At 36.6% G+C, this 21,275-nt stretch overlaps 3 protein-coding genes across 4 annotated transcripts; all 3 read left to right on the top strand.

The window, feature by feature from the left end:
- The first annotated feature begins 867 nt into the window (after positions 1-867).
- Positions 868-7,823, top strand: LOC127951148 (cAMP-dependent protein kinase type I-alpha regulatory subunit). The gene is made up of 11 exons (XM_052548824.1): positions 868-1,019; positions 2,653-2,841; positions 2,953-3,120; positions 3,270-3,361; positions 3,455-3,516; positions 3,601-3,647; positions 3,744-3,902; positions 4,057-4,117; positions 4,252-4,373; positions 4,567-4,648; positions 4,821-7,823. Exons 2-11 carry the CDS (start codon positions 2,668-2,670, stop codon positions 4,991-4,993), a joined length of 1,140 nt encoding a protein of 379 aa, XP_052404784.1. The 5' UTR covers positions 868-1,019; positions 2,653-2,667; the 3' UTR covers positions 4,994-7,823.
- A 585-nt stretch (positions 7,824-8,408) lies between these two features.
- Positions 8,409-13,098, top strand: LOC127951139 (ras-related C3 botulinum toxin substrate 3-like). Its single transcript, XM_052548816.1, has 6 exons — positions 8,409-8,634; positions 10,191-10,262; positions 10,353-10,470; positions 11,304-11,366; positions 11,474-11,633; positions 11,912-13,098. The coding sequence occupies exons 1-6, from the start codon at positions 8,600-8,602 to the stop codon at positions 12,040-12,042; spliced, it is 579 nt and encodes a 192-aa protein (XP_052404776.1). The 5' UTR covers positions 8,409-8,599; the 3' UTR covers positions 12,043-13,098.
- A 535-nt stretch (positions 13,099-13,633) lies between these two features.
- LOC127951125 (COP9 signalosome complex subunit 1) lies at positions 13,634-21,057 on the top strand. 2 transcript variants are annotated; one of them, XM_052548796.1, is made up of 15 exons: positions 14,053-14,115; positions 14,810-15,013; positions 15,232-15,324; positions 16,121-16,302; positions 16,439-16,603; positions 16,694-16,829; positions 17,069-17,146; positions 17,240-17,300; positions 17,573-17,658; positions 17,781-17,875; positions 17,991-18,096; positions 18,229-18,309; positions 18,730-18,867; positions 19,145-19,279; positions 20,630-21,057. In XM_052548796.1, exons 1-15 carry the CDS (start codon positions 14,068-14,070, stop codon positions 20,702-20,704), a joined length of 1,683 nt encoding a protein of 560 aa, XP_052404756.1. In that variant the 5' UTR covers positions 14,053-14,067; the 3' UTR covers positions 20,705-21,057. The 2 variants fall into 2 exon arrangements, with proteins under 2 accessions (XP_052404763.1, XP_052404756.1); XM_052548803.1 differs by lacking the exons at positions 14,053-14,115; positions 14,810-15,013 and adding an exon at positions 13,634-13,817.
- Positions 21,058-21,275: the final 218 nt, after the last annotated feature.

Raw genomic sequence — 21,275 nt, 5'->3', positions numbered from 1 at the left:
TTTCACAGAAGAAAGAAAGTCATGCAGGTTTGGAACGATTCCATTATCGGAGATATGTTGGTGTTCCTGATGAAGTATTAGATTTGTTGAAGTAAAGAATGCAATTTCAGTGTTGGTAATGACCACCTGATTGTATAAGGATAACACTAGCCTTGGATTTAACCATTAACATTTTCAGCTGTCATTAGATCCAAAGTAAACAATACTAGTATTTTGTATTTCAGTGTCATGGCAGGAGGACTGTAAAATATGATTAAAATACAGGGCTGGAACAATCAATAGATGCATCGGGATTCGTGGATCTAATCTCAGAATTTCCGAATGCATCACAATTCTCTCTCATATCGATTCTGAGCTCAGATTTTAACAGCAGATGACGCTCTATGTTAGTTATTAACTTTCACAGCAGATGGCGCTCTAGGTTAGTTTTTAACCCCATAACTCGAAGAAGAACACTGACAATATACTAAGTTGCACCTCAGAATGCTTTTGTGATGCAAGATTAATGTAAACAGCCCACTGCAAACACCCTTGAAGTACGCTTCAACCTTTTTGAACTTTATGAATCATTATTTTATAGAAGGTTCAAGTGGTGTGTGTATAGAATTGGAAGCAAGCAGACTGTGTGTGTCTGTTTCTAAAGCTCGCAGTGCCATCTGCTGTTAAAAACTAGGCTCAGGCTCGATTCGAGAGAGAAACTCGGAAAATCTCAGAATCGTTCCAGAATCATTTCTTGATTTGATGCATCGATTTATTGTCCCAGTCCTAAGCGCATGTGACGCAGAATTAAATAAACTAGCTTTTCTGATAACCTCGATCTCCTCTAAATAGAAAAACAAGCCCTTGCCCTTTAAGGTTGTCAGGAGTAACGGGCTTCCCAGATCGAGGCGCATTGACGTCAATCGTTGTTTGTGATTGGTCATAACCTTTTCCGGTGAGCCATCCATCCGTCCGAGGACTGTGAGAAAGACAGTGTAAACGGAGTAAAACTCGTACACAAACTCATCTAAGCGACTCGGGTATGAATACTTAATAGTAGAAGTCTTCGCTGTAACGTTTGTTGATGTCGTTGATTGAGCTGACCTTGTTTTAGAGATGTTAGTGTAATGCCGTCGACTTCCGTTGTTGTGATAATGTAGTTTGCAAGATGGCGTATTTTGCTGCTTGACAGAATTGGTTACAGAAAACACAGAGCAGGAAAAGGCTGAAGGATTACGCTGCTTAACGTTTAAACGCGTGTGTTTACAATCTCTTGCGTTTTCTGCTCTAAAATAATGTTAGGTTCAAATGATTAGCGTTGAAGTGAGAAATGCCTGTGGTGATGCGTCCTGCCAATATTATCAGCTCAGGGGCCCCGTCAGGGGCCACAGTATGCTTGTCAAAATGCAACTCTGTTTAAAATAATATTTCTTGAGAGAATTTTCTATGCTCATTAGCTTAGTCACCGACTGATTTAGTAGATATGTAACTTGCTCGCAATATAAGAGCCACGTTAGCTGTTGAACTTGTTGCAATTTGGCAACACGTTGTTTTGCAAGCACTATATACATTTCTTGGTGCTTTGTTTTTTGTACGATATTTACGAGGTCACGCGAAGATTCTCACAGTCATGGAAGACCTGGGAATATAATGTTTCATCGAATTTACTTAAAAAAAATTTTTAGGCCAGGACAAGTATTGGAAATGAAGAACACCTTAAAAAAAATTATATTTGTATAATATAAACATTTGTATGTGCTTAGTAAAGTTGGAATTTTATCAGTTTTAAAACCTCTTTCTTATATATTTTTAGTCAATATCCTGTAATGGTAGATGGACTGTTCAATTGTATTCATTTGTAAAAAAAAAATGTGGTACTGATTTAATTTCAGACATTTATATATTGTCATTGTAAGATTCAAAGAAATGTAGGAAGTGATTTTAATTTTAACCATAAGAACATACATGTGATCATAAGTGGTTTGTTTATTTTTTTTTTTTTTTTAGAAATAGTTTTTAAAAAACCACTGAAGTGCTAATATAATAATCTCAAAGCTGAAAGAAATGCATTACTTAATTTAATGATTTCCATAAGATGGGTCTGAAAGTTTCAACACATTTTTGTGGTATTGTGGTATAATTTTTTTATTTAAAGTCCACATGTAATCAAAGTTGACCCTATTTACTCAGTGCATTAGTCTTGTGCTGAAGTTAATTTGAGTGCAAGCTAATCCCCAGAAAATGGTATGTCTTCATAGACTTTAGTCAACATATGAGAACCAGCTTCTCCTCTGGAATGATGTTTCTTCTCAGCTGACGTCTGTTTGACGCATAAGCAAAACATCTGCTCTCTTTCAACGGTCAGTCGACTGCCAGCTAGAGATGGCCCCCTGCCTCAATAGTCCATTTCACGTTGAATGTCACATTTCTGTGCAAATAGTCAGTAAAACATTTTTTTTTTAAGTTGTGACATTTGCCAAGTATGGTAACACATACTCGGAATTGGTGCTCTGCATTTAATCCGTCCAAGTGCACACACACACAGCAGTGAGAAGTGAACACAAACCAAAAAGATGTTGTTTAAAGATGTTTCGGTCTCATTTTTGATGAAGGACGACTGTATTTGCTCCAGATCCGTTGGGTTTCATGAGCTGATGTGAATTGCATGTGCAGGGTCAACAGGTCACCATGGCGTCCAGCAGTACGAGCAGTGAAGAAGAGAGGAGTTTGCGGGAATGTGAGCGCTACGTGCAGAAGCACAACATCCAGCAGCTGCTGAAGGACTGCATTGTGCATCTGTGCACTAACAGGCCTGAAAGACCCATGGCTTTCCTCCGAGAGTACTTCGAGAGGCTTGAGAAGGTCAGTCGTTTTTCAAGGGAAACTGCATGCTCTTCGACTCGGTTTCCTTTAGAAATATTCTTTACTCTTGAAAAGTACATTTCAGTGCCATAATTTGTTTGTGTGTATCAGGAGGAAGCTAAACAATTCGTCAGCCAGCAGAAGTCCAGCTCTCGCTCAGACTCCCGTGAAGATGAGGTTTCTCCTCCCATGAACCCTGTGGTTAAGGGCCGACGGCGCCGCGGTGCCATCAGTGCAGAGGTCTACACCGAGGAAGATGCAGCGTCTTATGTCAGAAAGGTAACTTTTTTTAATTTAATTTTTTCACCAGAAATCTGTATTTGCCTTCGTATCTCATTCTTTAAGAATTTCCATGTCAATAATATTATTCTACTTTCAGTACATTTGCTGTTTACCTTAGAAAAGAGAGCTTTTGCTGTTTTCCACAGGTTATTCCTAAAGACTATAAAACCATGGCTGCTCTTGCCAAAGCCATTGAAAAGAATGTGCTTTTTGCTCACCTTGATGACAATGAAAGAAGGTGACACATTTTGAGGTTTTGATAACTAGATTGAAATATTCAGTGTAACTTATATCGTCTTTCATTTATTTGAAACGATTTTAATCTCCACAGTGACATATTTGACGCCATGTTCTCAGTCACCTACATCGCAGGAGAGACCGTCATTCAACAAGGTAAGGCTTTCTTTTTAGGAGAAGCTGAATGTGTAAAAATAGGGAAAAAATAATTTGACTAATGCATCTTATTTTTCCTTTCAGGGGATGAGGGGGACAATTTTTATGTTATTGACCAAGGTGAAATGGATGTAAGTGCAATGCTTTCAAATGAGCGATGAATCAGGATGTAATATAATAATGCATACATGTGAATGGTAATGACCAATCTGTTGTTTTGTTTACAGGTGTACGTCAACAATGAGTGGGTGACCAGTATTGGAGAGGGGGGCAGTTTTGGGGAGCTGGCTTTGATCTATGGGACTCCCAGAGCAGCCACTGTCCGAGCAAAGACCAACGTCAAGCTGTGGGGAATCGACCGGGACAGCTACAGGAGAATACTCATGGTTAGGAAACTACTTCACTGATTCTTTTAAACTGCCATTATCATACAACAATCTTTTATCTATTATACATTTTTGTGTATGTATATATTTTTCTTTTTTGGGGTAGTGTTTTTTTCCCCTCTCCTGCTTAATCTTGTTTTCCATCCATGCTTAGGGAAGTACTCTGAGAAAGAGAAAAATGTATGAGGAATTCCTTAGCAAGGTCTCCATTTTGGGTGAGTTTGATGGATTTCCTTTTACGTGTGTATATGTATGTATGTATATATATATATATATATATAAACAAAAAAAAGTCAGCAGTCATTTATTATATATGTGTAATGATAACATTCTAACCTTCTGTGAGCAGAGTCTTTGGATAAATGGGAACGGTTGACAGTTGCCGATGCCCTCGAGACGGTCCAGTTTGAAGATGGCCAGAAGATTGTTGTGCAGGGTCAACCAGGAGATGAATTTTTCATTATCCTTGAGGTAAATCTCCTTGTTAAATCTATCCATTTTTTTTCTACACTGTGACAACTTTTTGTGTTCATTAGAGCCATGTGGTTTTGTAAACTTCCAACTTCACCAGAAATGTAAACAAGGGTGAAATTGTTGTCGAAAGTGTAGCCTCGGAGAGGCGTCATGGAAGAACAGATGTATTGATTCTGCCTTGTGTCCTCAGGGTTCGGCAGCAGTCCTGCAGCGGCGGTCGGAGAATGAAGAATTTGTAGAGGTTGGAAGACTAGCACCATCTGACTACTTCGGTAAATACGATTTTCTATACTACTTTTCTCTGGAAAATTGCCAATGCCGCATATGTTTAAACATATTCCAGAAATCCCATTGCTAATGTAATTACATATTGATTCCATGGACATGTTTGTTTTGTTTCTCTTATGGCTCTTTTCTGATTTTCCTCCGTATGTGTTTCAACAGGTGAGATCGCGCTCCTCATGAACCGGCCTCGTGCTGCCACTGTGGTTGCTCGTGGCCCACTGAAGTGTGTAAAACTTGACCGTCCACGGTTCGAACGCGTGCTCGGTCCCTGCTCAGATATCCTGAAGCGAAACATTCAGCAGTACAACAGCTTCGTGTCTCTGTCGGTCTGAGGCGCACTTGGCTCTTTCCTCTATTGCAGGGTCCATTAATACAAATCTGCTTTATTTTCTTACTTTTCTTTATGCATTTTCCAACACCCAGGTGCCCATTCACTTCAGTGTTCTCTCTCTCTCTCTCTCTGTTTTTTTGATTCGTGCCGTACCCTGTCACGTCCGTATCCATCGTAGATTTACAATAAGGCCGGTTGTTATTTTTGCCTGAGAAACGAGCCAATCATTGTGCCACAGATGCCTGTTATGTGAACAGATGTTGAACTAACACAGTCTGTCGGGATTGTCTCTTTCCTCCAAAATTGCTTGCCGTTTCTGTATAACAGTGTTTTGAATGGAAGGAAATCATGTAGTCTATCTATTCAGTATATGATGATTAATCTTATTTGAGGCATCGAGTTTAAGATTCTGTTTTCCCTCGTTCATTTCAAGCATTTGAGTATAGGGAAGCCAAAGGCATAAATCCATGTGTGTTATGTTGTTTCATTGGGGGTACTGAAGTCAAAATGTCACTATGTTTATCATGGTGATCAGCTTTGTTCTTTTATTGTTATAGCTGCACATAATATAGTGTATGTAAATGATTATATATTATAAGTAAATGACCATAACCATATTTTTTGCACAGTTTGATATCTATATATACACGTATATATATAAAAACACTTTGTATGCACCTGCTGTTATTCATTGTGGCATTTGATCCCATTTCATTAGGCTTTTTCATTCTCTGTTGGACGTTTTGTTCAATCTTCATCCTTCATGCTACACACAGGCTTGCACTGGACTCTTATGTAGAGCACACCAGGATTAGTCAAATCTCCTTTTAAACTTAATTTTTCATTTTCTCCTTTTTGAAATGCCACCTGCTGCAAATGCTTTTATTTGTTTGTTTCACAAAAAGGTGATGTTATCTTTTATTCAACATTGTGCTTCTTGCAGATACAAGTACAGAAAAAGTTACATTTGTTTGCTTTGTTTAATTGTTAAGAAGAGTTACTGAAATGTAATGGTTAATGAAATCTGACAGAGTATGTGAGGATCCTCCTTGACAGGAAGTGACTACTTGGTGACCTCTTTGGCCGGCTGAGATCCCATTAGGTTTTCTTTCTCCATGAGAGTGTATGTGAACTGCTTTAAAATCCCAAATGTCTTTTTGCCCACTTTTTAAATTTAAATGTAAATTTTAAACTGAAATAATTTGGTAAATTAACAGGGCAGGGCTAAGAAAAATAGTTTCCCAATGATCAGTGTCCTTTTTTGATTGAGATTTAGATTATTGTCCTTCGTTAAATCAAAGTCTTATAATAGGGACAGTATTTACCGCGTGTGTTGAGTTAGTGGTGACTGTATGCCATGAGGGTTGGGATCCATCAGATGTTTGGAATAGATTTGCGATCCAACACTGCCACCACCTTGTGCTTTTACCAGATATTGTTCTTAGGGTTATCTGAGCTGTGTTGTATGATTTTACTGGGTGGTACAATAGTGTTAACAGTTGCTGAAGGTAGATTTGATTTAATTGTCACACAGAGATAATCTTGTATTATTTGAAAACAGTCGATGTGAATTTTAAATCAGTGTATTTTGTTGTTTTCCACACATCTCGTGTTTTGTGGTTCTACAGATATCCAGCTCCTTTATACTGCAGACTCATGTTATTGAAAGCAAATTTAGGTTTTAAAAAAGTGCCTGATTTGTTTACTATCATACTGGATAGCCAACAGAGTTTTCATTTTTTTCCTTCCGACTCTATTCAAAAAATATTGTCAGCATGTTATCTGTATTAATTGTCAACTACAGTTTGTTTCATAGGTATATCCGGATACCCTTAGCAGTGTAATTAAGAGTTTATTTAACTGAACTGTCCCAAAATTGCAATTTTAATTAAAGAAAGATGCAATATTTGACTTTGTCCTACTGACCACATGAAAGAATTGCTTTCTTTTTACCCTCTGTATTGATTTAAGAGCAGAAGATGCTCATTCACTGAACTGGATTAAAGTTTCCGAATCAGTCAAGTCTTGGTGCTTTAGCTTTAAAAACACAGTTTGCACCATTAATGAGATGTGAAGTTTCAAATAGCCTTTTGATGAACTGTTCCACTGTCCTTCCACTGAGTGGGTAATGCCTTATGATGGTATTGAATAAATAAACATGTTGAAATTATTTACATAGTCCTTAATGTAAACTGACATCCTTTGATAGGCATACAATTGCTGAATTGTGTACTTATTGCTCATACATGCATTGCTTTATTCATTAACTTTATTTGGCAGTGCAGAATGGACACAGTGAAAGATAAATCTTTTCACAAATTTTCTGTCAAATTCATAATTTAACCGTTCTTGTAATTCTCTCCCTTTTAGGAATCGATTTAGTGATTGGTTCCACCCCAGTTAAATTTTTTGCTTACTTTTATTATAATTTAACAACTTCAGGCCCTGTTTCTTTGAAGAGCATTCATTGATGCACTGGAAACGTGTTTGTATTACCACCCTCAACCTTATTTATTTCATTTTTTTCTGTAGCTTGCTTTTCATTCCCTGTTTGTGACTGCCAATGGTGTTTTCTTCTGATGTTTTCAGTAAATTGTGTTCTAGTATGGACAGAGGAGTTGATATATTTGCTCAAAGCTTTGCTGTTCTACCATACTTTAGTTGGCTAAGCCCTCAGCACAGAGAGATATAAAATGTCATAGGAACATTTTTCTATTATTCTTTTTCTATAACTGTGTACGGTTTGATTTCATTGGATGTGCTCAAGTTGTAAACCTTTGGTATAGGTTGTCCCAATGGCAGGTCAAGCAATAAAATGATTAATTCTTGAATATGTGAGCGTCTTGTGTTTCCTGTACTGTTTTCATACATCAAAAGTATTTCTATCAAGCACTATGGATTCAAATTTTAACACTACTTACTACCCCGAATGAATGATTTGTGTATTATGTATTTTGACATAAAATACTTTTAATTTATCAAACATAAATCCTGCTGAAATCTGTGTGCTGGCCCCATGGATCATTCCCACTTTTAAATATAAAATAATTTTATAAGAGGCTAATAATATATATATATATATATAATATATAAAGGATTATTCATTTTATCCAGTTCCAGGGAGTTGACCTTTCCCAAAACATTTTTGGTCATGTTAATTAATGGCATTTTTCCAGAGATTTATTTATCATTTTGCCCCACCCAATACAACAACTGTCATTTCAACTGGCAGCGGAATGACATCTGTTCTTTTAACACTATAGTTCCGGCCACTACTTGTGGTTTCTTGAAATAGGCCCATGTCAACCTTTTTTACACGTATTTTTGATTACAACGTTCAGTGTTGACCTCTTTATCTATTAAATTAATACTATTTTCACAGGCGCCTCCTTCTATGAAATGGCATGTAGACTCACGAGACCTCCGAAAGCGTCCGAACCTCGTGCTCGTCTTTTTCCGGCAGAATCGTGAAATAGCCCGACTGCCACCGACAGCTGCTGCTGCTGCAGCTGAATAGCAATTGTACCAGCCCACAGACACCTTAACATCACATTTCAGGACATTTCTTCAGATTCCTCTCTCGTCTGATACTACCCGTGCTCTGCAAATGCAAGCCATTAAGTGTGTTGTTGTCGGCGACGGGTAAGATGTTGAGGAATAAATGCTAAAATTGCTTATTTTTGTGCGGGGGTTTCTTTTAGGGAAAGGCAATTGTTGCGAGAAAGGGGCTGTGGGAGTGGGGATTGTGGTTCGGCTCGGCGGATGAGTGAGATCTGCTGAGACAGAATTGAGGTTTTTATAATTATTAAACATACGACTGTGTTATTCTCCGAGACAGCTCAGTTGTTTTCATTATGGTTTTAAATTATATTGTAATGAGCATAGGCTCGTGGCGATGGCGGTTTTGTTACATTTTGCTTAGGCGTACGATTTGCATTTGTTCATTTTTAGATGAATCTGTTTCGCTTTAAAGTATTGTGGCAGTGATAAGATGTAAAGCATGCAAATATTAAACGGATCTCGTGCAGTGTTAGTGCACGGAGGAATGGCTATGTGATGATGTCATGTTTTCACACCTACACAGAGCTCTGCTGGAAATGATCGTAAAGCTTCTGAGCACGAACTTTATCCTTAACCTTTTCATAATCCATTCTTTTGATATCAGAGAGCAGCAGAAAATAAAACAGGCCTAATTCCATCTAAAATTCTTAATATGGTATTTTCCCCAACGATGATGGACATGGACACAAATAGTTGCATTGTGATTGGTATGAATTTGGCAGATGTCAACTTTCATTTGTTTTCATTCAATATTAACATTCAAACTGGTTATTTTTAACATTTAAATGTCACACAAACACCATTTAACATCAGTTTGTTATTTTTATTTTTCTGTAAATAATCACTAGATAGGCTAATTATTAGACTAAAATAAGTAGAATGTAATATGTACTATGCCATTTTAACAGTAATAATACTAATAGGCCTATTATTTTAGCTTACAATACATGTCAAACATTTCTGTAAATTCTGAAATTTTTTGAAGTATATATATATATATATATATATATATATATATATATATATATATATATATATAAAATTAAAAAATATTAAATTAATATAGTTTGTTTTAGACCTTGGAGAATTAATATTAGCTGTTTTGTTGATGCAATTAATCAAGTAACCATTGAAGGTTTATCCCCTGTCTCATGATACACGCGTTCTGTCATTTGACATGTGAAACTGCATTTCACAGCCTACTGATCTAATGTCAGGGATACAAACTCAGGCTTCTAAGCCCTCGAACATACTTGCTATTTTTACTTTTCTTGTTCTGTTTTTACCCATTTTATTATCAGACTTCCTCACACTTAAAGTCCTTTTCCTAGTTGTTTTTCTTGATTTCACCCCACCACTGCATTTCCTGTCTACGCTCTTTACTCCTCTTTCTATGTAAGTGAATGCAGTGTGTGTTTTTCGTGACAAGAAGCTGTCACCCTGTATTCAGTCGTTATCCAGTGGGGCAGTTCTTTTGAGAACAGAACTGTGAATTAGTGGCTGCCAGTGTGCCATCGAGCCTAAGAGTGAATGTAATGCCTGGATGACTAACTACAGGCCTTTCTGCCTTCTTTCCACAATTGTTTCCTTGCTGTGCCATGTATGTGCAGTCACAATTAGCATCTTTTGTATTTCAGTGCCGTGGGTAAGACATGCCTGCTCATCAGCTACACCACTAATGCCTTCCCAGGAGAGTATATTCCCACAGTGTGAGTACAGTTTGATACTTTGAAAAGGGAATTATTATGTGTGTATGTGCGGCCAATGTGTTTCCTGAAAAATCTGTGTGTGACCCTCAGATTTGACAACTACTCTGCCAATGTTATGGTGGATGGCAAACCTGTTAACTTAGGTCTCTGGGATACAGCAGGACAGGAGGACTACGATCGCCTTAGACCACTCTCCTATCCCCAAACAGTACGTAAATATCTCTGTTTTAGGCTCTGTAATGCAGAGTTATCATAAATAATCATCTACTTAAGCTAAGAGTAGTCAACGTTCTTTGTTTTTGGTAAAAAAAATTGTTTTACAGTTTTCTTTTAACAGTGTTTTTTTGTTTAGTCAAGATGCTGAATATTTCTTTTGCTCATTACTAAGACTCCATTAATAATCATTTGTGCATTCATGCACAGGCTGTTCTTTGCTTTGTAAATTATAACCAATAATTAATTTAGGTTTGGAGTTGGATCTTTAATTACTTGAATTATACTACCTTTCCTCTGTCCCTCATTATGAAAATATACATTACCCTTCAAAGGTTTGGGGTCAGTAAGATTTGTTTAAATACTTTGATTCAGCAATGACACATTAAACTGATCAAAAGTCAATAATGTCATTTGTAATGTTACAAAGCATTTCTATTTCAAATAAATGCTGTTCTTTACTTATTATTCATTAAAGAATTCCGAAAAAATGTATCACTCAACAAATTCAGCTTTGCGGTCACAGGAATAAATTACATTTAAAAATATATTGAAATTGAAACCGTTATTTTACACTGTAATAATATATCTCAATATGCCTGTTTTTACTGTATTTTTGATCAAATAAATGCAGCCTTGGTATGCATAAAGAGCTTCCTTCAATAAATCATACAGATTCATTTCTTCAAATGATAAATTATTTAAAACTGTTAAAAGTAAAAGAAATGATGTGTCAGTTTTCTGATAACCTCAGCATTATAGGATGCATCATATGATCAGAAATTGATAATGGATGACATAGATTTTTTTTGCCTTTGCTTTCTACAGGATGTGTTTTTAATTTGCTTCTCTCTTGTGAGCCCTGCTTCCTTTGAGAATTTAAGAGCAAAGGTTAGTATCCACCAAAAGAAAAAAAAGGAATCTTTTAACATTTGGATCCCTTAAAAAGATCCACAGTGTATTAGGGTGCCTTGTGTTAACCAGATTTCTCTTTGTAGTGGTACCCTGAGGTTCGCCATCACTGTCCAAACACCCCCATCATACTTGTGGGCACTAAACTTGATCTGCGAGATGACAAAGACACGATTGAACGCCTGCGGGATAAGAAACTAGCTCCCATCACTTATCCGCAGGGTCTTGCTATGGCTAGAGAGATTGGTAAGAACTTTTTCCTGGTTATATGGTATTTTTCCTTTTTTTTAAAAGCCACCTATGTTGGATCAAAATTGCTAGTAAGGTACTAAGTACTAAGAAATGGCAAGTAATAGAGTGAATTAAACATTTTGAAGAACAAAACTTACTTAAATATACTTTATTTACATTTAAAAATCATTTTCATTTTTTTAAAATGTTTTCAGTTTGCTGTGATAGTGTTTCTGTATTGCAGTGGGGCATTGTATCATGTTTAGTTCTCATTGAAATCTTTGGCTTTGTAGGTGCTGTGAAATATCTGGAGTGCTCTGCTCTTACACAGCGGGGTTTAAAAACCGTGTTTGATGAGGCCATCCGTGCTGTTTTATGTCCTCCACCTGTAAAGAAAAGGGGCAAGAAGTGTACTGTATTTTGAGGAACACCGCAACTCATTTCTTCATTGATATGCCATGTAAAGAGCAGGCTCTTGCTCTTCAGCTCTGCTGTTAGCAACAGATAAAATTCAACTTGTGAGGTGCAGAGACATGCATTTCCATAGTGTGTCTGATGTAACAGATTTATCAACATAAATATGCCAGATTTGCTTTGTTTTTAGTCAACTTTGCCTTAAATTGTTGGTTTATTGTGAAAAGTTATTGGAAGAGAATGACATAAGGCCATGGCATCAGGATGAATAATTAGTTACTGAAGAACAAGCATAGCCAACTGTAAGGTACTTTGCTCTGTTTCAGCAAGTGTTACATTTTTCAGAGCTTATTGTGTGAAAATTGTGGTTATTCATATTTTATCTGCACACTATTTTCTCTTTTGGGATCTGTGAATGTGTGTGAAGATTCTGTAAATAGATAAATAAATAGAATAGCGTTTGCGACTTAAATGTGTGGCATAGCCAAATCTCTCACTTGAGGGGTTTTAAGTATTTTACTTTCAGATTTACTGCCTGTTCAACATTTCATACTGTACCTGTGTTTTAATGTGACTACTGTATGTGATGATTTGTTAAACAATAACAGAAATATTTGTTTGCCTATAAAATACTATTAGATACTATAAACAAAAATAATACTGTATAAAATATGCTGTAATCACAATTGGCTGTAATGTTTAATGGACTACATACTGCAACTTAAAATGGAGTAGATTGTACTTCTTGTTTTTTTTTAATGCTATACATATGTTTGAAACATGATGAAATGTGCCATTACTGATTTTTGTGCAGGGCTAACAAATTGTAAGTGTTCAGATGATTCTTTGAAATTTTCTTTTACCTTTTAGTGACCAGTATTTAAATTTTAAAGAGGTAAAAATGTGTGTAATTGTGCCAATTGAGCATTATGTTTTATTAGTATGCATTAGCGTCAGGCATTTTTGTTTTTATTGAACTATTGAATGAATATGAAACCAATGGCACATACATGCATCGCAGTTTCAGTTCTTGCTCAAAAATAAAGCCGTATTAGTGTGACATTGATGTGAAGGTATGGTTTTGGCTTTTATGTGGTCTTTTATTCATTTGATAAGTAACGGCAGGATAATGTACAGCCATTATTTATTACATACAGGGATAGTACATTTTTTAGATAATTTTTAAAAATATATATATTGTTGGTTCCAGCAACTTAACTATTATTACGTTTGCATTTCATACTCACCAAAATTGGTTTAAATACAATTCACTAAAAATCAAAGAAAAAAAAATCTAATTAGTACCAAAGATAGCACATCATATTTTAAACATTTTAAATAGCAGTCATAACAGTATTATTGTATGGCCAAAACACATCGCAAAAATAAAATGAATACGAAAAGATACGATAAATAGAACCATTTAACACATATTTTCAAGTCAGAAACCCAAACAATAAAGAGGGTGGACAGAATTCATACAATGTTAAAGAAATTAAGGAACAAACATGGATATAAAATCAGCCGCTCATTTTGAATAGGACTTTTAAATGTGTTTTCTTTTGTAATAATGCTTCAAGCCAGGGCCCATCTTATGGCCTCCAACCTGCAAATGTAGTACCCGCATGATGACAGTGCTCGCGAGTGGCGAAGTGTCAAGGTAGTGACGTCTCCGCGCTGCAAGACGTCGACCACGCGCACTCTCATGCCCCGGATGTGTTTGTGTGCTCTGTTTCTGCAGAGGAGGAGGAGATGCCACTACCCGTGCAGGTCTTCAACTTTCAGGTAAATTAGAGGCTTTCAATGCCTTTTCACCATCTTACACGAATCGAGAGTAGGTAGAAGAATCACACCGAGCTGAAGTGCCTCTGTTTTCAGTGTTAATTCCTCCCCTGTCGCAGCCGTTGAGGGCTGTTAGCTTGTCTAGCATGAGCTCGTGAGTCACAGCGGCCCTCGGGACGCGACAGGCACCTCTCAAGTTTAGCTGCAGCGTGCCTCTATCCGTCCGAAGAGCGAACCCGATGTGTTTTTGACAATGAATACATCCGACAGAGCTGTTTTGGTTTACACCGAAAGCGGTCCAGTAGGTTTTCTCACGGTTGTTTGTGAAACACTCGGGTAGAAACTTTCTTTAACCGGCTAAGTGTATTTAGCAAGCTATCTCGTTAGCAAGCTGTGTGTTTTGTATCAGCCAGTGTGCTTGAAATTCAGGTTGTTTCTCAAAACGTAGAAGATTGCCTGGCTAGAGCGTATTTGATTCATCATTCAGGTGCTCCACAACTTTATATGATGCTTTAAAATACTGTCTAGGTAGGCAGTTCACTAGGTTTTGAGACACAGCCTCCATCATTTGCTTACAGAGATTAATAAAGAGCACTGAATATTTGAATTTAAGCCTGATCTAGTTCACTTGACCAAAATGATTCATCACTGTGGAGCTGCTCCTATTTTATTGAGCAGTATTTAAATTGTATAAACCCTAGACACATTCAGTTATATTAGACTGTCATTTATGAAACAATGTGGTTAATCAAGAATCTGTTATTAGTAAGATCCCTCTCAATGTCTTTTGTGGTTACGAACCTGCATCACAATTACTTGTCTCTGGCACTTTTTCCATCGAATGAATATCTTTAAATCCTTGCTTTTAAAATAGAAACATTCTTCCCCATTTGTTTGGTTTGTACTTATGTGTTCAGTTCAACAAATTTGACCTGTTGTTGTCTCGGAGCTGCTGCCGCCCCAATGTGATTTTATAAGCATTCGCCTTCTTGCAGGAGCGTTTTCAGTCAGGTCAGCAGGATGCTGAAAGGCAGGTTCAGGGCAGGATCAGGGAAAGCTTGATTTTGCCAGTGAGATCAACCTCGTCCTCTAGGCTAGAGCTGAACTTCAACGGTCAAAGAAGCGTGTCTGATCTGTTCATGGATTTTACTGCTGGATTCAATGTGTTCAGCTCAAGCTCCTCATCATACTCACTGGAGGTAACCACACAATGAAGGCAAATGTGAGGATGTGAGGCCATCTGAAAGCCTCAGAGCCGATACTCAGTGTTGTGATATGTTTTTCTTTCTACACAAGATTGGTTTTGGTGGTAAGGATATTGGTTTCTTAAAAATGTCCAAATGTTTTGTTGGTCGTGTACACTTCAATACTGTCCTCTAGTGTCGAGTGTTAAACGTGTTGTTTCCTGTGTTGACAGGGGTCTGTAGAGCCCATGCAGATAGATGCTGACCCTCAGGAAGACCAGCAGAATGCGCCTGACACCAACTATGTTGTGGAAAACCCCACATTGGTATGTATCATTGTATACAATCTTGTACTTGCTTTAAGTTGTTGGCTTTTATAAATCATTAACTCCTTATTTGAAAATTATGCCGCATCTAATTACATATATATATATATATATATGAAAATTATGCCGCATCTAATTACATATATATATATATATATATATATATATATATATATATATATATATATATATATAATTTATTTATTTATTTTTGGATTGTTTGAAAAAAAAAAAGTACTTTTTGGTAGAGATTCTGGCCAATAACCAGTAAATGGCAGATATTATATTATTAAAATAATTAAGTAATAAAAATAAAAACATACATAGTTTTAAATTCTTTAAATGAGATTCACGCTTTAAATTATTAGTGTCATTAAATATTTACCTCATCATTATTTTAATATATTATTGTAGTATATATTAATATTTAAAATATCTTTTGTGTATTTTCACATTTAATGTGAATGTTGGTTTAAGTTTTTATAATTTTGTTATGTGCTTTTGTATTTTTTATTCCTTTAATTTTTTTATATTTCCATATCTATCCATTAAACATTTTATTTTATTTCCTTTTTTTTTTCTTTTTTTTCCATTTAATACTATTTTATCAGAGCTTTATTTAAATTAACATAAGTTTTAGTTTCAGGAATAACACTGCTTTACCTTTGCCTTTATCTAATGCTCATTTAATCGAAGTATAAAAAATGTCATTATCATATTGTTTGCTGATCAATATTGTGCTGTTATGACGTCACTACTTTTTGTTGGACTCTTGATTTATTTATTTTTGCTACAGGATCTAGAGCAGTATGCCTCCAGTTACAGTGGGCTGATGAGGATCGAGAGGCTGCAGTTTATCGCAGACCACTGCCCCCAGCTACGAGTGGAAGCACTGAAGATGGCCCTGTCCTTTGTCCAAAGAACCTTTAATGTTGACGTCTACGAAGAAATCCATCGCAAACTCACTGAAGCTACAAGGCAATTCACTTTAATTTCTTTTTTTTACAACCTAACATGGTTTCCTCATGGAACCTAACAATGTTTCCTCATGGAAACATTACATGTATGACTTTGATTAAAGGTTGTACTAAAAGCTTAATAATTGTCAACACAGGGATGTGCAAGGTGTCCCAGATGCGGTACCGGAGGGGGCAGTTGAACCCCCTCCTCTCGACACAGCCTGGGCAGAATCCACCAGGAAAAAAGCCCTGCTCAAACTGGAGAAGCTGGACACTGACCTCAAGAACTACAAGGGAAACTCCATCAAAGAAAGCATAAGGTGAGGCCGCACTGAATTTCTCTGTTTTTATTGTCTGTGATTCTGTGCCTTGGGTTTTATTTGTTTTGTTTTACATCTGCATGGGTTCAGGAGGGGTCATGATGACCTTGGAGATCACTACCTTGACTGTGGTGACCTCAGCAATGCCCTGAAATGCTACTCCCGAGCCAGAGACTACTGCACTAGCGCCAAACATGTCATCAACATGTGTCTTAATGTAATCAAGGTAACCAAGGCTTGTTGTTTTCCCTGACCATCAACCGATGTCTAATGATGATACCATATTCATGAAAGAGTATATTGTATTTTTTTTCCCCTTAAAGCTTAATTTCATGCTTAAAATCTCAAAATCCAGCCTGCATATAGCAGAATTTTCTTTTATTGTTATAAATATTTTTGTTGCCATTGCTTAAAAATTCAGGCAGTCTCTAATAACTCATTCAAAACAACCTGAATATTTTATAGGTTAGCGTTTACCTCCAAAACTGGTCCCATGTACTTAGTTATGTCAGCAAGGCGGAATCCACTCCAGAGATAGCAGAGGTAGGATCAACCTTTCTTTCTGCTTACATAGCCGAGAGATTTCAAAAGAGAGTGAATCTACAATTAAGATTTTTGTATATCTCTGCAATCTAGCAACGAGGAGAGAGAGATAGTCAAAACCAAGCTGTTCTAACCAAACTGAAATGTGCTGCAGGCAAGTACACTATTTGTATTTCATGTATGTTAAGTGTATTTGTCTTTAAAATGTAGATGCATACAGTCATTATTTTAGTATGTTTTTACCATGTGTTTACAATCATATTGATATATATATGTGTGTGTGTGTGTGTGAGAGAGATTTGCTTTACTGTATCTTTATAGTAGTGACAATTTTTAGTCAATTCCTGTGATTTGGACAATGTGTCATGTAAAAATGGTTTTGACCTTTCTTGTGATTTTGATATGATCTCTCTCTCATGACAATAGGATTAGCAGAGCTTGCTTCAAGAAAGTACAAACCGGCTGCCAAGTGCTTCCTGCAAGCCTCCTTTGACCACTGCGACTTCCCTGAGGTAGGTATCATTTTCAGCCTTGTTCTAATGCCACACCAGATATTTCTAATAATATTGTTAACGATAAATAAGATGCAGTGTTTTCCTACATGGTGCAATGAGATGCTCTATTTGCTCTTTAGCTACTTTCCCCCAGTAATGTAGCAGTGTACGGGGGGCTGTGTGCCCTGGCTACATTTGACAGACAGGAACTGCAGCGAAATGTCATCTCAAGCAGGTGAACTTTTTCACTTTCAAACTAGGTGTCTTAACACGAGGTAGATCATTAATGTGGTTACATGTGGATAAAATCGAATGGATTTAATTTTACTCGCCCTTTGTTTGTTTTTTAGCTCCTTTAAATTATTTTTAGAGTTGGAACCACAAGTCCGTGATATTATCTTCAAGTTTTACGAGTCAAAGTATGCATCTTGTCTGAAAATGCTGGATGAAATAAAGGTAAGTTTACTGATGTGTGTTCAGTTGCTAGGTCTTGATTTAGCAATTTCAGACACTGATTCTTTCTGTTGTCATTTTGGTTGAAACTGTGATTCAAGTGTTTCATTCATAGTGTTTATTTTTTTATTATAGGATAATCTCCTCCTAGACATGTATCTGGCTCCTCATGTAAGAACACTGTACACACAAATCAGGAACAGAGCCCTCATACAGGTACGTAAAGGGATATTTGGGTTTGGTCTATGAACTTTATTTAGTTGCCAAACCATGACTTCAATTTACCGGTAATCTGATTTTAAATGAATAGGTCATCCAAAAATGACAATTGTATGTGTAAATGGTGACAGATTTGTAATTTTTGGATGAACTATCCCTTTAAATATGTAGAATTCACAAAAGCTATGTTCAATATCTGCTCAAAACTGGAAGTATATATCTGCGAAACATATTGACACATGCACATGATCAATGAACATGGTCACCTGTTTTTGAGCCTTGCTTGACATAGTTGTATTGAAATGGAATGTTGAAAGTGTAATGACCATGAGATAATATTGGCTCCTAATGTTTTAGCGTAGTTGCATTTACATGACCAATTGATTAACTTTTGTCTTTTTTGTTCCCCACGGGCAGTACTTTAGCCCCTATGTGTCAGCAGACATGAACAAAATGGCCGTGGCCTTCAATACCACGGTGGCAGCTCTGGAGGATGAACTGACCCAGCTGATCCTGGAGGGCCTGATCAATGGCCGTATCGACTCCCACAGCAAGGCAGGGCTGCGCTCGCTCTCATTTGTCACCCTCAAACTTCTTTTCCTGGAACAATGTTCCATTTTCTTGTTGCTAAGCTAAAATACTTTAGCTGATTTTTGTAACAATGCCTTGAATTATATTTATAATCCACGTGAGCTCCTTACCTTGAATAACCCACACCATGTTGCCTTTTTGGCTAAAACCAGGAACTCTAGAAACAGCATTTGGTCAAGATTATGCTTTAAAATGCATGAAAACCTGCGTTTCACCAGTGAAATGAAAACTGTGTTTGTAGATCCTGTATGCCAGGGATGTGGATCAGAGAAGCACAACCTTTGAGAAGTCTTTACAGATGGGCAAAGAGTTCCAGAGACGAGCAAAAGCCATGATCTTGCGGGCAGCTGTGCTTCGTAATCAGATACACGTCAAGGTAACAGGGTCCCCAGGGTAACGTGTCCTCGCTCTGCTTTGCTCTTCACTTCACCATCACCTGACCATCTCCTTCCCTTCAGCATGAGTGTCTCAGAGCTTAAGTCCATGTCAAAGTACTGCATTTATTAACAGTTACACGTCCGAGGATGCGTCATTAACATTGTGATGCTGTGAGATGAAGCGGAATCTTGTTATTGAAATGACTCTTATAAATGAGTATTACTGCACTTATAAGCAAACTGCATGTGAGTTTTGTTGTACTAAGTGAATGTTAAATGAATATTCTGGGTTCGTTTTAGGTTAATCTCAATTATCAGCAAAAAATCTGGGTCACGGTGAGGCACTTACAATAGAAATGAACAGGGCCTGTCCAAAAATGTTAAAGTACTTGCTGTTTTAGCAGTATAACCAAAAGAAGTAGATAATGTATCTGTGTGAAATTAGATTTCAGTTCAAAAGTTTGGGGTCAGTAAGAAGATAATGCTGTTCTATTGAACTTTCTATTCACCAAAGAATCCTGAAAAAAATTTATCACTAAAATATAAAGCGTCACAACTGTATTCAACATTAATAATAGGAAATGTTTCTTGAGCATCAAATCAGCTTATCTGATTGCTGATTTGCAGCATATATGATTTCTGAAATATCAAGTTACACTGAAGACTGCAGTAATGATGCTGAAAATTCAGCTTTAACCATCACAGGAATAAATTATTAAATAAAAGTTGTAAGTTGTAATAATATTTGACAGTATTACTATTTTTACTGTAGTTTTGATCAAATAAATGCAGCCTTAATGATCATTAGAGACTTCTTTTAAAAACATTTAATCATGCTTAACCAACCCAAACTTTTGAATTGTAGCATTTATAACAATTTTGTTGCCAGTACAGCATAACATAAACACTAAAATGATGAGATCAACTTTATAGCTGAAATAATAAACTTTTTTTTTAATTGGAAGAGTCAATGTCAGAGCTTTTATGCTTTGGATTTCTGCTATTTAAATTGGTCCTATTTCCGTCCATTGTAAGTGCCTCACCAGTTTTTTTTTTTTTTAGCAACATTATGACACAAATGCTGTTGATCTTGTAAATATTTTCAAATCAGTCCAATAGATTATTGCAGTTAGGCAATCAACTAGATGCAAGTTCCTTTATATATGGAAAACCTGTAAGGTCTCTGAGATCTTGTGAAGTTCTGTTCTCAAAAAAAGAGCTGTTAGAATTGAAAAATGGAAATGCTTGTTATACCTCTAGCATCCATCAGTCATTCAAGTACACCAGCATAAGTCTGTTTTTCCTGCTCTATAAGTGATGCTTCTTACCGATTCCTCATTTTTTTGCAGTCCCCTCCAAGAGAAGGCAGTCAAGGGGAGCTCACACCTGCAAACAGCCAAACACGAATGAGCACCAACATGTGAAGACTCGACCAGATGCGTCTCCTAGGAAAGTACACGGGGCTACTGCCGCATCTTAGGCCCCTGTTTAGAAATCAGTTATTTCCCTGCTGAAGAGAAAAAAAATCACAATCTAAAGACTTTATTTAAGTTGGCAAGAAGATATATGTTGTCTGTATTAAAGACAAGCACACCCTGTTGCTCAAATGAAAAGGAAAAAAAAAAGATAAAAAGCGAAATGCGGCAATTAAGGTGTACTGGCCTGTTGTTCTTTGTAAAGGATGCACTTTCCTCTGTATCTTGTGACAAACCTTGATTACACATTGAGAAACCTCATCACAAAACATGCTTTTAAAATAAACATACATTCAAAAAGAGGCTTCAATCCAGAAAGTTTTTTTTCTGTTTCTAGTGTTGCAGCTGGAAATGCTACACTGATTCGAACACTCTTCAGAGCGATTTAATAACACTTACTTATTTCTCTGTTGTGTTGTGTTCTACAGTTAAGTAAGAATGTTACACCAGTGAATTATCATAAGCTGGTCAGTGACATTAAACAATGGTAGACTACTTGAATAAACTATACCTAGTAACA

This window comes from Carassius gibelio, chromosome A3, assembly GCF_023724105.1.
Source record: "Carassius gibelio isolate Cgi1373 ecotype wild population from Czech Republic chromosome A3, carGib1.2-hapl.c, whole genome shotgun sequence".
Classification (NCBI taxonomy): domain Eukaryota; kingdom Metazoa; phylum Chordata; class Actinopteri; order Cypriniformes; family Cyprinidae; genus Carassius; species Carassius gibelio.
This window is presented reverse-complemented; position numbering and strand designations above follow the sequence as displayed.

Bases quoted from the DNA above. Each gene is read 5' to 3' on its own strand.
- LOC127951139 (XM_052548816.1), top strand. From the start codon at position 8,600: ATGCAAGCCATTAAGTGTGTTGTTGTCGGCGACGG. The intron at 10,263-10,352 runs GTGAGTACAGTT...TGTGACCCTCAG, and splicing joins GGAGAGTATATTCCCACAGT to ATTTGACAACTACTCTGCCA. The intron at 11,634-11,911 runs GTAAGAACTTTT...TTGGCTTTGTAG, and splicing joins TGCTATGGCTAGAGAGATTG to GTGCTGTGAAATATCTGGAG.
- LOC127951148 (XM_052548824.1), top strand. From the start codon at position 2,668: ATGGCGTCCAGCAGTACGAGCAGTGAAGAAGAGAGGAGTTTGCGGGAA. The intron at 2,842-2,952 runs GTCAGTCGTTTT...TGTGTGTATCAG, and splicing joins ACTTCGAGAGGCTTGAGAAG to GAGGAAGCTAAACAATTCGT. The intron at 3,362-3,454 runs GTGACACATTTT...TAATCTCCACAG, and splicing joins CTTGATGACAATGAAAGAAG to TGACATATTTGACGCCATGT.
- LOC127951125 (XM_052548796.1), top strand. From the start codon at position 14,068: ATGAATACATCCGACAGAGCTGTTTTGGTTTACACCGAAAGCGGTCCA. The intron at 16,604-16,693 runs GTGAGGCCGCAC...GCATGGGTTCAG, and splicing joins TCCATCAAAGAAAGCATAAG to GAGGGGTCATGATGACCTTG. The intron at 17,876-17,990 runs GTGAACTTTTTC...TTTGTTTTTTAG, and splicing joins CGAAATGTCATCTCAAGCAG to CTCCTTTAAATTATTTTTAG.